Source organism: Mustela lutreola, chromosome 5 (genome assembly GCF_030435805.1).
Source record: "Mustela lutreola isolate mMusLut2 chromosome 5, mMusLut2.pri, whole genome shotgun sequence".
Taxonomy (NCBI): Eukaryota; Metazoa; Chordata; class Mammalia; order Carnivora; family Mustelidae; genus Mustela; species Mustela lutreola.
In genome coordinates, this window is record NC_081294.1 from 144866361 (window position 1) to 144884934 (window position 18574).

At 34.8% G+C, this 18574-nt stretch overlaps 1 protein-coding gene and 1 non-coding gene across 3 annotated transcripts in view; both read right to left on the bottom strand.

The window, feature by feature from the left end:
• DMXL1 (Dmx like 1) overlaps positions 1–18574 on the bottom strand; it is a 125156-nt gene that overhangs the window by 10325 nt on the left and 96257 nt on the right. For both annotated transcript variants that reach the window (XM_059175799.1, XM_059175798.1), the window contains 6 exons: positions 12800–12886; positions 9800–9921; positions 9298–9439; positions 5920–5980; positions 4008–4135; positions 1055–1147 (listed from right to left, as the gene is read on the bottom strand). In XM_059175799.1, the coding sequence (XP_059031782.1) occupies positions 1055–1147; positions 4008–4135; positions 5920–5980; positions 9298–9439; positions 9800–9921; positions 12800–12886 (633 nt within the window). The remainder of the gene's footprint in view (positions 1–1054; positions 1148–4007; positions 4136–5919; positions 5981–9297; positions 9440–9799; positions 9922–12799; positions 12887–18574) is intronic.
• On the bottom strand, positions 3510–3616 carry LOC131832852 (U6 spliceosomal RNA). The gene has a single exon (XR_009354210.1). It is a non-coding gene; the product is annotated as a U6 spliceosomal RNA (small nuclear RNA).

Genomic DNA, 18574 nt, shown 5'->3' on the forward strand with positions numbered 1-18574 from the left:
ATTTCCACTTGGATCATGATTTCAAGGGTTGTGAGATAGAGCCACATGTTGGGCTGTGCACTTAGCATAGAGTCTGCTTGTCCCTCTCCCTCTGCTTCTCCTTCTGTTGTCTCTCAAATAAATAAATAAAATCTTAAAAAAAAAAAAAAAAGACATGGGCAAGAAAATAATTGTGCCAGCTATAACATATCCTTTCTACTTTGTTTATTCATAAGGGCTAATTGCAAAAAAAGAACAAAAAAACAAAAAACCAACCCCAGCAGATGCATAGTCTGTTGATCATTCTTTTTAGGTATAATCCCCACTGTAGCCTAGTGAGGATGGAAAAGGGCTTGGGTAACCCACAGGCTGCATGGGTCTCTGGAGGTACCACGTTTGTTCAATACAGGTTAATTTTCCAAATTACCAGAGACTAAGAATTTTTAAACCTCACAGATTAATTTTCACATAACACAATGACAGGAGTTTATAGTAAAGTGATTGTATACACAGAACTAAAGAGATTTCACTTTTTGGCTTTAATATTTATTGCCTCAAATGTATATTCCTTATTTCTTTAAAAATAAAAATTCAGGAGTGCCTGGGTGGCTCAGTCCATTAAGTATCTGCCCTCAGCTCAGGTCATGATCCCAGGGGTCCTGGAACAGAGTCCTGCATTGGGCTCCTTGCTCAGTGGGGAGCCTGCTTCTCCACTGCCTGCTTGTGCTTGCTCGCTCTCTCTCTCATGCTCCCTCTCTGTGTCAAATAAATTAATTAATTAAATTAAATAAAAATTCAAGGAGTATCTGGGTGGCTCAGTCAGTTAAATGTCCCACTCTTAATTTCAGCTCAGGTTGTGACCTCTGGGTTATGACACTAAGCTCCATGTAGGGCTCTATGCGAGGCATGAAGCCTGCTTGGGATTCTCTCTCCCCGGGCCCTTACCTTGACTCTGTTTCTCTCTGAAAAAAACAAAAAAACAAAAAAACAAAAAAAAACCAACAAAAATAAAATAAAATAAAATAAAATAAAATAAAAATTCAAAAAAGTTTAAAGGTAAGAATTTTTGGCTTACCAGGTATGGCTTAGGCATGCTTCCAGTTACTGGGCAACATTTCCAGTTTGTTTGATACAAACTTAAATATCCGTCAGCATCAACTATTCCAAACTTAGAGAAAAATATTTTTTTAAGTTTCTAATACTAATACAAAAGTACACATTAACCCATACCCCCATTGTGAATCCCATATTTTGATCTCAAATATTTTGTTGATAAATGGACTTTTACTTCACCTATGCATGGATCTAGTCCAGAAAAAGTTAGCTGCTGCTTAAGAAAATTCCAGGTCCACAGAATAAGCAAACATCAGACATACATACTTTATCATACTAACCAAAAGCAGAGTCTATATATTATCTAAAAGTACTCAAAAAATAGGATAATAGATTTACACATTAAGTCATGCAACAAATGTTTAGTATATATAAAATAGAAAACTGTCATTATGACCAAGAAAAAATAAGGACTTCAAGAAATATATAAGAAAAATGTGTCAATAAGAGTAGAAAGTAAAATGAAACAGAATTCCCACTATGGGAACTCAGGGTAATCTGATTGAGAAAATGTCAAAATTATTAAATGAGGGAGTGTATGTTAGAGATATAAAAGGATAAGGAAGACTAAGCATTTCTTTTCTTTAGGTTATAAAAATAACATATACAGTTTATAATATAAAAAAAAAGTCTACTTTGGACTCTTGCCCTCTCCTACCTCCAGATCTAGAAACTATTAACAATGTGATGTGTTCCATTTCAAATCTATTCTATGAATAGTCCAACATTCACACAGGATTTTTAAAAAAATGAGAATCATAATAAATATACAGTTCTACAATTACATTTTTTACCTGTTATAGCCATCTTTTTGTATTAGTACATTTAATCTACTTCATTCTTGTGCAGTGTAGTATTTAACTATATGTTGTATTATGACTTGTTTGAAAGCTTTTTCCTTTATGGACAGTTTCCAATTTTCCCTAATACCAAGTGCTCCTTTAAATATTCTGGTACAGAGGCGCCTGGGTGGCCTCAGTTGGTTAAGCATCTGTCTTTGGCTCAGGTCATGATCTCAGGGTCCTGAGAGCAAGCCCAGTGTCGGGCTCCCTGCACAATGGGGAGTCTGCTTGTCTCTCTGCTTCTCTCCCCACCCCCGCTTGTATCTCTTTCCCTCTCTCAAATAAATAAATAAAACCTTTAAAATAAATAAATATTATGGTATATAAACCTTTGAGTATTTATGTACGATAGATATTTAGAAATGGGACAGCTTTGTCAAACAGCATCATTTAACACTGGCATTTCTTTTCTGTATATGTTATTTTTATAACCTAAAGAAAAGAAATGCTTAGTGAAATTTCGTGAAATTTAATGAAGAATAGTTTTTTTGTGCCTTAAAATTTATGCTGAAAGCTATAGTGAGTGTTAAATCTACAAAATAATTCAGACTGAAGAAGGTATTGAATGCCATGCTAAAGAATATGGTATTCTAGATACAATGAGGAGCCTTGAAGGGCTCTTGAAAAGAACCAGTAATGTGATCTCCCTTATAGTGTGGTTATATAACTCTATTATTAGTTATACAACTGTGTTGGCAATATGAAGGATGCATTAGAAAGCTAAGAATTGAGGTACAGAGCCTAGCTAAGGAGCAATATAGTATTGACAACTAAAGTAGAAAAGCATAAGCACTGAAGTATACATTACACAACTGAAATTACAGTGGAATGCTAAAAGCTTCTAGATTAATTCCCCTCAACTTCCCACTAAGGAGCAAAGAATGTTGCCAACTGGTATTAAGAAACCATATACTCTCAAAAGTTTATTTCATAGCTACTTGAAAAATTATCATTGACTTTTGTGAAATGGTAACACTGCTCAGTGATAAATGTGGTAGGCAATAAGACTGCAACACACCAAGATACAAACAACACGTGAGGAGAGTTAAAGGTTTGGAAGTTGAGAGAAAAGGCAAGGCAAGATGGACCATCTGTGAGGGCACTGTGTCTTTTTAGTGAAGCATGGTTCTGAAGACAAAGAGCAGGCTGATGTCCATATAATTGTTGTTTAAAGTGATAGTGAGATACTGGGGGGTACAGAGAGGCAGTCTGAAAAAAACAGGATTATGGGAAGTGAGGACAGTAAGAGATATTCTAGAGCAGGGTTGAAAAACCATTTCTTAAAGGGTTATATAGTAAACATTTTAGCCTTGCCATCTATAAAGTCTTTGCTTTCCTGGACTCTGCTATTGTAGTGGAAAGGTAATTATAGAAAAGAAATAATGAGTGAGGTAGCTGTGTTCTAATAAAATTTTACTCACAAATAAAATGTAGCTAGGCCATGATTTGTTGATGCCCTGCTCTAGACCAGTCCTCAAAAGCTTAATGTAGGTACAAATCACAAAAGTATTTGGTTAAAATGCAGATGTTGACTCAGTAGGTCTGCAGTAGAATTAATCTGCTTTTTTTTTTTTTTTAAATATGGAATCCTTCACAAATTTGTGTGTCATCCTTGCTCAGGGGCCACACTAATCTTCTCTGTATCCCTATTTTAGTATTATATGTGCTGCCGAACGGAGCACAATAATTTGCATTTTTAATAAGCTCCCAGATGTTACTTGCTACTTGACCATACTTTGAGTAGGTTCCAGAGGACAAAGAAAGTAGAAATATTTAATCAAAAATATATTTGGTGGTCCTATAACAGTTGGTCCTTAAGCATCATTAAGTGAATTTTAATGGATATATATACTCACATATACACACAAAACATGCATACCCATAAATAAATGTTCCAAGAAGAATGAAATGAATGTAAGTATTCTTTGAGAAGACTTTTATAAAAGAAAAATCCATATATAAATAATTTATCATTACCTCACTCAACTGCTCTCTTCAGAAACACAGACTAGTAATATTTATAAACTTCCAAAATAATCAAGCCCTCTTCCTATTTATATTTTTATATACTACCTTATTTCCTTGGTAGTTAAATCTCATTCTAGTAACTCTTGAATTGCCACCAGATCGAAAACAGGTTATTTGTTGAGAATGGCCCCATTCAAACATTCGGACACTTCCGTCTTGAGCTCCTGTCAGATCTGCATTATAAAGGGCAAAAATTGCAAATTTATTATAGTCATCTTTGGAAGGTTTATTTTTTAATCCAAGTGAAGACCTTTATGAAAGAAGCACCTTTGAAATGAATCATAGTCAATTTACATGAACTTACCTTTGTCATGAAATTTCGTTTCAGTATTTTTAATCTTAAAAACAGTTTTTTGATGTACTTTCATTTGACTCAGAATATACTCTCACACTACATAACAGAAGCAATTAAATCAGACCTCTGTAAATTTTACTTCCTTTTGAAATTATCTTTTAATAATCTTTGAAATGATCTTTTAATAGCCTTTAATAAATACTTTATATAATAACCAGTTAACAAATTTCTGGGTGAACTAAAGAGTCACTTCTTATCAGTCCTACTATTAATGTTTAAACTTATATATTTTCTCTGGAAAAAAAAAAAAAAGACTGTAGAAAGTCTTGAATGTTATGCACAGTAAAGAAAAAAATCACTTCTGATAGTTATTCTGACTGACTGACTGGATATCTCAAATGTGTTGTTTCACTGAGGAATGTGAATAAGCTAAGTATTATTAATTCATCACTTTGCCATTTACTAATTTTGTGATACAAGGAAGCTTATTTAATCTCCATGAACCCATTTCAAATTGTCCTGAAAAAGGGGAATAATGATATGTAAGTTAAGAGATAGCTATGAGAAGTAAACAAGATAATCCATATGAATCATTTAGAAATATGCTTAACATGGACCACTCAATTTATGTTAAGTATAATTATCAGTAGTAATGATTCAATGCAGTAAAAACACTGATTAATTTTTACATTATTTCACACCTTTAGGATCCGTAATAGAAGTTGCTCTCTTCATTTTAAATACATAGCTCTTTTGAACCCTTTTGTTGGACACTGATATGCAATTTTGGTAACAGCTGCTTGTACTACTTAGGACAGTGAAGTAGAAAAGAACACTGGTTTTGTCAAATATATCTTATCAGAATATCTCTCATTATAAAAGTAGTATAATTTTTTATGTTACAAAATTGAAGGAACATGAATGTTTTTTAATTAATAGGCGTGGTGCTTATTACTGTGTGTGGGGCAACTTGATGAGAAGCACAACTTAAAAATCATATTAAGAAAACTTGAATATTGAGATGCCAATATGAATGCTGATTCTAACGCACAAATATTTTTAAATTTGTCTTTTTTGTTTTTACTCTGTTTCAGTATGTCCAAATAAATTCCCCATTGATTAAGTTCTTTTTTAAAGGAGAAAAACTTTTGAAATTCCCAAGAATATTAACTGACAATAATATATCTTCCCTGAGAGTGTAAGAACTTACTAGTAACTACTTCCTTTGCCTACTATTAGTGTGTCTGATAAAAGGCAAACTGACAAAATATTAATAAAATACAAAGTAACTATGATGAGCCAATAAATGACCAAGGTACTGTTCTGATCTATGTAATAAAAGATGGGAGTGATCTCATTATTAAAACAATTAATTATGACTATAACTTCTAATTGTATGAAGTGTCCAGAAATGTCCAAAACTAAAATGTTCTAACTTAGAAGTATGCAGTCAACATAAGTAAAGATTTACTGCATCAAGTTAGCCTTCTCTATTAATTCAGGAAAATTTCTTTTTCTATTGTTATCCAATTTTGAAATGTTTTTATTTGCTAGCAGACACTCTCTATTAAAAAAAAAAGTAAAATAGCTGACTACCTTTCAACTGAAACTAAAAACCTGCTTTAAATTCCTTAGAACACTGGCTAATTATTATCAACTTACAGTAAGGAAGAGTTGGATGAGAAGTCATTCTTCTGACATTATTAATGGCTTTCTTAATCATCTGTTAACAAAGAAAAATCATTCTTCTAAGTTACAATAAAAAGTAGGATTAAAAATACAAAATGTGACAGGTAATACAAATAACATTTATTTATTTATTTATTTTTATGTGATTCCTACTGAATATTGTGGGTGCTAAAAATACTAAATGTAATAACAGAAATTAAATTTAATAGCTCAGCTCTCTCACGTTTAAGTGTACATACATTTTCAGCATCATTGACTAGGCTCTAAGAACAAATTCACCTTGAGAATTTAGTCTTACCTCCTTTCTTGCCAATTCTTTTCTGATCCCATTAATTTTATTGGAAAAATCCTGAATAGTACAAGGTTAAAAAGATAGGCAGAAGCATGTGAAAAAAACAAAAAAAAGAGGTAAACAGAAAATTGTATAAATTTTTAACTGATAGTGTGGAACTTTCGTCCATTTTTTTTAATTTATCCATTTTTAAATCATGTTGTGAATGATTTAAGTAGCCTGTCAAATAAGAATAAGTGAAATTAAAGAGATAATTTTAATTACTAGAACAATTCCTATTTATACAGCACCATAACTACAATTATATGTTATCCTAAGCTTCATAGTATCAGTCTTGAGTAGATTTTTTTGTGTTGTTCTTGTGGATTTTAAATTGTCCATTAGACTAAAGTCGTGAGTAAAGTGGGGACTAGGTAGGGAGGAAGAGAGCTGGCAAGCGTAAGTGCTGAAGGACAGAAACACTGAAGGATGGTTATGGTTGTAATTTTACCTCAAAACAGCAGAAGTTGGTTATAAAAGTATTCTTTTTTTGTTAGAATTAATAATTCAATAAAGCAACAGAATTAAGAAAATGTTTCATTAATTCTTCACAAAAAAACAAAAACCTGCTGAATGTTACCTCTGTTTAGCAAACTTGATATTGAAATCTCATGTTTCTTTAATTAAAGAAACGCCTAAATATTCCTATTCTTTTACTTTTCTTTCTGACTAAAATATCAAAGTAAAACCATAAGCAAAAATACAAAAGCACAGGTTTAATAAAATTTCTAAGAGCATATGCAGAACATATAAAGGAAAGAAATCATAACTTATTTTAGAAGATCCTTATAAAAAAGAACCACCTGATAATACCAATATCTTTTCTTGAGGACAGAGTGGGACCAATTAGACTAATTATCCTAACAAATCACAATGTTCCCCTCCTGAAAAGGGGTTCTACTAAGATGGAGATAGAAAGGAAATCCTATTCTAACAAGAATGACAAAGGTAAATTTCTGTGTTATAATGCTTTGGAGTAAAAACAAGTATTTTCTGAGCACTGACCATATGATAAACGCCATTCTAGTTAGAGATCATCAGTGTCTAAGGCAGTCATAACAATCTCTCACACAGTTTCCATTACAGAGTATGTTAAAAAAGATAAATAGTGAACAGATAATTTCAAAACTGACACAGGCTATTAAAGAAGATAAAATGGGGGATAATAATGACATACAGAGTGACTACAGGTAGAGTGGGGAAGGGCAGATGCCTTCACTAGAGAAGCAAGGGAAATCCCTGGGAACCTGACCTGAGATCTGAATGGTAAAAGAAAAAAAAAAAAAAAAAAAGAACATTTGAAGCAGAATGCAAGGCAAAGGCTCTGACAGGGCAATGAGCTTGATGTTCTCAAGAGACTTCTTGAGTGGCCTCTCAAGGCCACTGTAATTACAGCAAAGCAAATCAGGTACAGAATGAACAGAGATGAGGCTGCAGAGGCTGGCAGGGGTTAGATCACAGAGGACTACAAAGGCCACCATAAGGACTTGTTTTTTTAAAGTTGTATTGGGAAATCAGAAAGTTTTAAACACCAGAGTGACAACCTAAATGATCCTTTAGAAAAGAGCAACTCTGGCCACTGTATCCAGAACACAGGGAGCAAGTGTGGAAGCAGAGAGACCAGCAAGATACTGTTAAAGGAAGAAGTTCATTGTATTCTCTGAAAGTGGAGTTGGAGAAATTGCCTGTTATTTCTTTTTACATATTTTGTATATTCTCTTTAAGTTTTCCTTTAAAAGAAGATAATATCAGTAGGTTTTAGAAGTGAATTTTAATGTATCTGTCAGTTGGAAAAAATGAACTATAAATGACCAAGACAGTTCACTTGAATAATTCCTAGATTGCTTTTCAAACTCTTCAATACTTCAAACACTCCTACCTGAAATCAGTGAGCTAGGTAGGAGGAATAAAAGACTTTAATATAAGCTCTACCAAAAATCTGAGATAATGACCTAAGTTAAATCACTAGACCCTTCTGGATCTTAAGTTTCATCTGAAAAATGCTAAGTAGGAGTAATTATAACAGCTATCTCAACAGGTATCTCAGAGCATAGTAAGGTTATACAAACAAAAATAAGGTTTTATGAGCAACAGAGGAACTATATTAATATATAATACTATCAGGTATTATTAAGGATGATTAAACATTTATTAAAATAACTACCCTTACTAATTAGTAAAAAAAAAAAAATTAGTATGTGTGTTGGTGGGGACGGAGAGGCCAAGAATAGAATTCCAAAGAATTCTATAGGAATTAGGAAACTAAAAATAACCACACCACCAGAAAGCCACTGAAAGAATTACTGGTCCTGGGATTCTATGACTCCATGCATCATTAAGTATTAATAAAAGAATCTCATTGAGGGATAAACATGGATGACAACTTAATCAGAGCTCAAGAAGATCCTCTGACAAAATACAAACAAATAACTGTGGCTATGTTCCAATAAAACTTTGCCTATAGATAATGAAATCTGAATTTCATATAATTTTTTTGTGTCACAAAATACCATTCTTCTTTTGACTTTTTTTTCTACCACTGAAAAAAGTCAACACTACTCTCAAGCACGTTTACACAAAAACAGTTTGACTGACAGACTACAGCTTGCTGATACCTGATTTGTACCAATAAGTTTTAAATAATTAAATAGAGCTCTTAAAATACAGCTCTATTTTAAATTATTTTTTTAAATAATTTTTCTTTTTCATATGAAAATACATATCATTCTTCATAATCTAAATTTATAATTTTCAGCAAGTATGACTTACTAAAAAGTTGAGGATTTTTAAAAAATATGTTTAAATCACCCTTTAACTATTAAACTAGAGGGGGGAAAAGGGACAGTTAAACACAGTATTTTTACTTTGTGTGGGGGATTTGTTTTTGTTTTTGAAGTAAGCTCCATGCCCAGCATGGAACTCAATGCGGGACCTGAACTCACACCCTGCAATCAAGTCGGACACTCAGCTGACTGAACCATCCAGACACCCCTATCCACAGTATGTTGAACTCTACATACCACAGATGCTCCTCTGCCAGTCTGTGTACTGCCAAGCCAAGGCATGTTGATTGGAGTGCCGGGATTGCTATGTGTATATGGGGTTGTACCCTGCACAGCTGTTAAATCATCACGAGCATGTATAACCAAGAAATCTTCTGATCTACAAAAGAACATCAACCGGAAGGAGAGCAACCCATTAGTTCTTCATTTCTTCCTTTATTCCTGAAAGCTCTAATATATGCTTTTGTATTTCCTTCTAAAATTTTCTTCAGCTCTTAACTCCTAACTCGGAAATAGTACTTCATCAATGTGAACAATTGCAGAATCTCTCACATTACTCTCTTCTAACCCTCAGTTCCTTTCTTTAAAGTGCCTGCCACCCCTTTTCCATTCTGTATCATATCAGTATCCACTATACTCACAATCTAGGAATACTCCTCTAAAAATCTTTTGGAAGTTATAGTTCTGTGGATATCATTTAACACAATGTTAATGAATTAAAAACAAAGTATAAAAGTACCCTTTGGTTTCCATTTCAGCATCATCATCTACCCAAGTATAGATTTGTGTAGCTAGAATTCCAGAAACATCCAGTTCTTGAACATCATGGCTTGATGCAATTGCTATGCAGTTTCTATTTGCCTGAAAAACAAATCATATCATAATTTTTAAATAAAAAAGCACAACATGTATATGGGCCACTTCTAAAAATGGAAACTACAAAATAGCCCATAGAAACTTTAGGATGCAGAAAAGACAGCATTATCACAAACGAATACTTAGAATTAATTTTAATAATTAAATCTTGAGTGTAATAACTATCCGCTTGAGCTTGGAGATATGTTTATGTTCTAAGAACTGAAGAGCATCTAACACAAAGCCTCCTCTAAATGGTAAAGCATGTACCACTTTATTTCTTCTCCCAGCACTCTCTCTCGGGTCTGCTAGTGTGGTACAATCTCCCTAAGGTTTACACAGTTCTGAAATGTGGAGGGAGGTGCTGGATAGAAGCTCTAGAAGGTAGAGAGAGATAAGGAACATCAAACTAAAGAAATAAAAGTACATTATTCAAATAAGATAGTATCGCTTTCACCTAAAGCTTTTCAGGCTTAAACAAGAAAAACAGAATTTGGGAAAGGAATATGTGAAAGATATAGGGGTAGACAGAAAAAGAGTGGGGAAAGTTTGTCAGAATAAATGATAAATTAAAAGATGGATACTGTAGGGACACCTGAGTGGTACAGCCGTTAAGTATCTGACCCTTGGTTTGAGCTCAAGTTGTGATCTCAGGGTCATGAGACAGAAGTTCAGTGCAGAGTGTTCTGATCTCTCTCTCTCTCTCTCTTTCTCTCTCTGGCTCAGTTGGTTAAGTGTCTGCCTTAGGCTCAGGTCATGACCCCAGAATCCCAGGATCAAGCCCCTCATTGGGCTTCCTGCTGAGTGGTCTGCTTCTCCCTTTGCCCTTCACCTTGCTTGTGCTCTCTCGCTAATACATAAATAAAATCTTTGGGGAAAAAAAAGGTTCTCTCTTTCCTCCACTCTCTCCCCCTCCCCCACGTTCTCTCTCTATCCTTCTTTAAACTAAATAAATAAATATTAATTTAAAGAGTTGGTCAGATTAAATGATACAAAATTTTAAACATCTATGAACTGAAAAGAGAAAATAAAAATGTTGACAGCAAAGAGAAAATAGGATTAACATTTCCATTATGTAAAATGCTAATACAAAAACAAAAGGAAAAAATGAATACCGAGACATAAATGGAAAAAGGATGTAATGAGACTGCTTAGAGATAATTCTCCACAGGTCTCTCTGTTTCTGCATGTCTGGTGAGTGACTTACTGACTGCTGTTGGTTCTGCAGAATGGCTATAAGCCTATAGTATCTCCCTCCAGATCAAAGGGCAGGTACCCTTAATGTACATTAGAGAAAATTAAGGTTCCCTTAACTCAGTGTTCCTTTCGTATAATACAACCTACTCTGTGTGCAGTTATCATTTGGCCCCCTCCCCGCCACTTGTGGTAATATTAACACAGGGAACTACAGCATAAATGCTGATATTCTGGATAATGCTTCTGTTATTAGTAATAAATCTTAGACCTTTCACAGTTCTTAACACAGATAACTCACAACTAAATAAATGGAAAAAAGTTCAATCTCATCAGCATTTTAAAATAATGGAATTTAAAGCAAAAGGTATTATTTCTCATCTATAAACTTAAGCTGTAAAATGATAATCTGGAGAAATAAAAACTAAACAGGTACACTCTTCTTGCACAGTGAACAAGAGATTTTATATAATATGTGGATGACTGTTTATTACTAATTACTTATATATATCCAAAAAAAAAAAAGAAAAAGAAGTGAGCTTGTTTTATAGCACAGAATATTTAACATCATATTTTTTTCAAGGGAAGGAAGATAGCTGTTGGGTGCAGACAATAGCTTTCTATTTGTATTGACATATACTATACCATATATTGCACAGATGCTATAACATGAGAACTGTCTGGTTAAGGGGCTCATTCCAAACCTGCCTGTCTTCAACAGAACTAGTAACTATTCAGGGGTGTGTATGAGAGGGAAATGAGACAAAGGATATAGGGAAAGATGAGGGCAGAAGGATAGAGGAACTGTCTAGGAGAAATGAAAGGAAAGAAAGATATTTCATAGGAAGATGGAGAACCAACTGGTGAAATGATTCTGAATGCATAATGCCGTAGGGTATTTATTAAAATAATACTCAAAAATTATTTTAAAGTTAGGAATATGTGAAAAAGGAGATATACATAATTATGTATAGGGGTGTATTTGTGTGTGTATGCAAATAAAACTGTGCAGCAAGGCATTTAGGGAAGGAGAAAGTGATTAAAGTAAATTCTTTATTAAAGATTTATTTATTTATTTATTTATTTGACAGAGAGAGAGAGAGATCACAAGGAGGCAGAGAGGCAGGCAGAGAGAGAGGGGGACACAGGCTCCCTGCTGAGCACAGAGCCCGATGTGGGGCTCGATCCCTTTTTTTAAGGAGCTCACAGACAGCTTTAAGGAACATGTTATGTAGAAGACTAAGGAATATAAAGAAGAAACTAGATACACAGCTAATGTAGCTATAAGTCAATGGGTGAGAATTGCTGTAAGTCATGTAAAAACTTGAATTTGATCTAATATTAACAACCACATTCAACATATTCATAGAAGGAAAATAAAAAACTTTTTTTTAGATTAAATGCTTTAATGTGTTGTAGAAATTCTAAAGGCTATTGCATATATAAATATTTGATATTTCTTTCTGTGTAGTAATAAAACATTACTTTATCTGCTACATATCCAATAAATTTAATTATCAAACAATATAATCATTTTATAAAATAAAGGAACTTACTCAGATTGAAATTTAGGCAGTGAGAATTAGCTTTGGGAAAGAGAATTACTAATACTGAATAAGCTGACATAATAGTAGACCTTCTTCAACAATGAATACTTAATAATCAAAGAATAAAAAGTCTATGCACTTACTTTATTAACAGCAAAGGCAGTAATGATATCAGATTCCTTGTGAATTATTCTTGCTTTACCTCCAGGATATCCCAAGTCTGCTTCTATCTAAATGGAAGGAAAGAAAATATAAAAATATAGTGATTTTAGTCATAGAAAAAAAAAACAGTATATCCCAATTTGTCATTTAATACTTGCATTAATTATTTCAAGAAACTTTTTAGACATTTCCTAGCCAAAGGTACTGTTTTATATGTTAATTATCCCTAAAACAAAACTAATTTGACCAGGGAAATTTAAATTTTTTTCCAGCTTGGCTTCCCATATATAAAAAGACAGTTTATACAATATACAACTTCATTAATTATGTTCCCAATAAACTAACACAAATGAATTAACTTTAAAGGATCAAGACATTCTAATTATTAAAAAAAAGTTTTGTTTGCCCTATATCTTAGTATTATAATCCTTGGATAATATTTTATAAATATAAGAACGTCAAAAGGTAAATATTTTTAGGTTTTGCATACCAAAGAGGATCACTGTTGCTATTAGTCTTTTTTTTGTTAAACAACCTTTTAAAAATATAAGGACCATTCTTATTTCACTGCCTATACAAGAAAAGTCAAATATGGCCAGCTGAATATAGTTTACAGACTCCTAGTCTAAAACAACTTTTATTTTATAAAAACAAAAAAACAAAGAAGAAAAACAACCTAGAACCCTGAAAGGCATAGTAATTTACCCAAGTCAGTAGTCATTTTAATAGATGAATAAACCACAACTCGATATTCTTTAGTTGAGGGAAATATATCAACCTTCTGCTTACCCCAGAGAAGGTATATGCAAGGCCTTTGAACACAGAAGAGAATACTGTATAAAACTAATATTTACTAAAAATAAACAGGTAAAAGGAGGAGACAATTATTAACAGTTAGAAATGTTAATAGGATATTGCTTCATCTTATTTTACTGCCTAACCTTCAATCTTTAAAATGAATTAGTATAAAATAGTTCACAACACATTTTGAAGTACAGAAGTTATTAATTTGACAAAAATTTAACAAAATTGAGGCATCTAGCTAGCTAAGTCAGTAGAGCATGCAGCTCGTGATCTCAGGGTTGGGATTTCGAGCTCTAATTTGGATATAAAGATTACTTAAAAATAAATTCTTAAAAAAAAAAAGAATATAACAAATACAATTCCTGCAAAGTTTAGATAAAAACATCACCAATGCTTGCCCATTGTTTGACCAACAAAAGTGAGTTAGCACTATTTTTAAAAATGGCAAATAAGAAGGCTGTTGAATGGCAAAGTTGAGTCTTAAAAGATAACCAAACCCAGGTGCCTGGGTGGCTCAGTGGGTTAAAGCCAGCGGGGAGCCTGCTTCCCTTCCCCCTCTCTGCCTGCCTTTCTGCCTACCTGGGATCACTGTCTGTCAAAAAAAAAAAAAAAAATAGTTAATCAAACCCAAATAATCTTACATACAAACAAAACTCACGGTCACTGGATATAAAGATGTCAAATATATTCTAATCTAAAATATAGTCTGGGTGGCTCAGTGGGCTAAAGCCTCTGCCTTCAGCTCAGGTCATGATCCCAGGGTCCTGGGATTAGGGCTCTCTGCTCAGCAGGCAGCCTGCCCCTCCCCCACGCCTCTCTCCTTACTTGTGATCTCTGTCAAGTAAATAAATAAAATCTTTAAAAAACAATCTGATAACAAACATAAAACAATTTCAGTGCTTGGCAAACAGGGTCAACTTCTTTTCTGAGGAAAATCTTACCTCTGGCTACAAGAGCCTCATCAAATGTACATAATGTCAAATTCTGTAATTTTATGACAAAATCCCAACTTAATTATCTGCCTAGTATCTAAAGCATACTAAATGTCCACTACTGGATTTTGAAAAAATGGAAAGAAAGACAAATGATATTTGCAGGCCACAGAGGAATATGTTATTTGCTGGTAATGGGTAGGTGAGGGGGAAAATATTCATTTTACCTGCAGAGCTTTTTCAAACTTTACATTTATGGGAAAGAAAGCTCGAATAAGCATAAACTTAAAAATCTTCTTCATTGTGAAAATACATTCTTGTCCTCTCATTACTTAGATTTAATAAAACTTTAGTTCGTAATACTGTGGCCCCAAGATCACCTGTGTGATAATCAAAGAGGGGAGGGGAAAAGAATGTTTAGCATCTCAAAAGCTTATGCATATTTAATTTTTTAAAAAATTTTACCTATTTATTTGACAGAGATCACAAGTAGGCAGAGATAGAGGGGGGTGGGGGAAGCAGGCTCCCTGTGGAGCAGAGCCAGAGGGGGTGCGGGCTTGATTCTAGGACCCTAGGATCTTCAGCTGGGAGCTGAAGGCCTAAGGCAGAGGCTTAACCCACTGAGCCACCCAGGAGCCCCTGCATATTTAATTTTGAGAACAATAGCAAGTAGTAGGAAATGACCTTGGAGACCAGGCAGGATTCAGCATGCAAAGGGCCTTAAAAGCCGTAATAAAGAGTTCAAATTTTATTTTAAAGCTAGGAAGCCACTGCAGGGTTTAGATAATTCTGGATGTTGTGAGGCAAAGTATACAGAATGTGAGAATGGCTGCCAGATCAGTTAAGAGGCTACTTCAGCAGCTGGAGTGAGAGGTAAAGGGGGATTTGATTAGGGTAGTAGCAATGGTGGTCGTGATTGGAATCACGATTCAATCAAGTGGTTGGAATTAGGATAAATTTTGCTAATGGACTGAAATTACAGTAAAAGCTAAAAGAGAAAAAGCAAGGATAACTTCTAGATTTCAGACCTGATAACTGGGTGAGTGAAGGTACCATTTAATGAGACACAAGTGAAGAAAAAGTGGGGATTTGGATTAAGATTAGGAGAAGAAAGAAAATTCTGTGTTCAGACGTTCAGGGCAAGGTAGCTCTTAGATTAATAAGGCAAGTCCAGAGTTCAGGAAGTGATTTAAGAGTTATAACTTAAGAGCTAGCTGTGGATGGTATTTAAACCATGAGATAACATGAGGAGAAAGTAAAGACGGAGAAGAGAAAAGCTTAGAGAACTAAGTCCTGAGACACCCAACGTTTCCAAGAAAGGAAAAAGATAAGCCAATTCAAGATGGAAGTAATGACAGAATAAATCCATATTACAAGAAACAGTCTGACAGAAGAGGAAACATTCTCCAACTATGAATATTTAATCATTAAATATGTTGTTACAGAAACTAAGTGAACCAAGTTTCAAAAAGGCGGCTTCAGTCAACAATACCAAAGGATACTGAAAAACTGAATTAAAGGGAAACAGAACTGACTACTGAATTGAGCATCCTGGAAGTCAAGGGTAAGTGACTTTGACCAGTAAAATCTCAGTGCAGTGGGCTGGAGATAACAGGTAACTACATTAGAGAGGCATGTGACATTGGTGAATAGTCCATTGGGGAAGATTCACAGGGCATTCAACTGAATTGATAATGTTTTCTTCCTTAAACTGGGTGGTTCCTCCACAGGGTATCTGCAACATTACTCTTAAGTCTTCTCTGATGATTTTTAAAGATTGTATTCCTTTATTTGGCAGAGAGACATCATAAGTAGGCATAGAGACAGGCAGACAGAGGTGGGGAAGGAGGCTCCCTGCCGAGCAGAGAGCCCCATGTCGGGCTCGATCCCGGACCTTGAGCCGAAGGCAGAGGCTTAACCCACTGAGCCACCCAGGCGCCCTGATGATTTTTATAGTGAATTCTATAAATGGATTTTCCTAGATGGGGGATTACAGAAATGGGAGAGTAGCAAGATTCAAAGCTAGGTTTTTTGGTTTTCATCTGAGAATAAGACAAAATATATTTGTTTATGCTAAGAATAATCTAAGAGAAAGATAACTATTTATCAGGGTAGAGGAAGAGAAGATAACTACTGAAGCAAAGTCCTTGGGTAGATAAAGAGGAGATAGGATCAATGTATAAATGGAAAATCTGGTCTTGGACAAAAAGTGACAGCCTATGTACTGTTAGAAAAGGCAGAACAAAGTATCTGCATATAGAGCAGAAGTTAGATTTGGGGATGAGAAGATTAGTCTAAATCTCCTGCACTTATTTTGATGGCAAAATAAAGTCACCAGTGGCAAACAGCAAGGAATACTGGAAGTTTAAGGAAAGAGGGAAAAAGTGGGGAGAATGGAAAAGAGAACAAGAAAACAAATTTACTACAGAGTCATTAAGTTTGGTTGTCAGGTGTTTAGTTTGGGATCTGTGGCTGTAAATTTCAATGCAAGCCTCTGGGGTTTGTGCTTTTTCTTTACCCATGTTCAGCTATTTGGGTGAATATGTCACCAGCTAGACTCCAAGACCTTACCTTTATGGCCCACTTGCTTACATTCCCCCACCTCTGTCCCACATTTTTTCTTCAGCTCTTCTTTCCCCCTTATCTCTTAAGTCAAGCCAAGGGAAAGCAGAACTGCCCCTCCAGCAATAGTGCCTACCTTGACAAGACCTCCAGCTCGCCCAGGCCACCCAGACCAGTGTGATCTCAACTCCCCACTTCTGCCTGAAGAGATGGACCACAGAGTTACCTCTAGGATGGGGATGATGGGATGACTACCTTTACCCCATTTCCTTATCCCATTTAGTACTAAACCTCAGCCCAAGGAGGAGCACATGCCTCATCTGCCTAACATACAACATGTGTATGGGCAGGTTTCCTTAAGGTGCACAAGTGACCTTACGCCCATTTCTACACAGGATGACCAGACTTCCCCACCTAAACATGCATTCTAATTCTAAATAAAAGGAACCCATCCACCCTTGCTCAGGGAGGCACAGCTTTGGAAGCCTTTACTCACGATCTCCTTATCTGCTGCAAATTGATTTTTCTCTATGCCATAACTCAACCGGGAGTGTGTGACTCACTGAGGATGGAACTCAACTTTGGTTCAGTTACAATGGCACAGAGTAGACAAAAAGCTACATGTAAACAGGTTTGGGAATATTCAAGGCAGAGAGAGAAGAGCATAAAAGGGTTGAGGGTTTCTATAAAGGACTGATCATAATGATGGATCATGAAATCTAAGGTAGGCAAGGAAGTGGAAACACAATATGGTCAGCTAAAAAAAGAGAACTTGCATGTGCTAGGAATATAATTTGCTAAAGGCCATACCATATAAAATCATAGTAAAAAAAAAAACCACCGTGAATATGCTCTTAATGTAAAAGTTAATGTAAACTTTATAATGTAAGGTTTCAGGCCATGCTTTAAAATTTGATTGGGCTGGATATGTGAGGAAACAAGAATCTAAATACTAGTGCTAAAAGAGATTTTAAGAGATTATGCAGATCAAAAAGTAGACACAGAATTACCATAGATTCCAGCAATTTCATTTCTGGGTATATAACTAAAAGAAAAGCAGAGACTTGAACAGGTACGTATATATCAATGTCCACAGGAGCATTAGTCAAAACAGTCAAAAGAAGCAAAGAACCCAAATGTCCATTGACAGAGGAATGGCTATACAGTTTATGCGACATATACAGAATGGAATACCAGTTGGGCTTAAAAACAAAGGAGATTCTGATACATACTACATACTACATACATACTAAAAAATAGTAACCTAAGTGAAAGCAGCCAGTCACAGAATGACAGATACTGTATGATTTCATTCATACAGATACCCAGGGCAGGAAAATTCACAGAGACAGAGAGACAGATCTGGCTGGTGGGCCAGGTGAGGTGGGAGGAGAAAATGGAGAGCTACTATCTAATGGGGACAGTGGTTCAGTATGGGAAAATGAAAAAGCTCTGGAG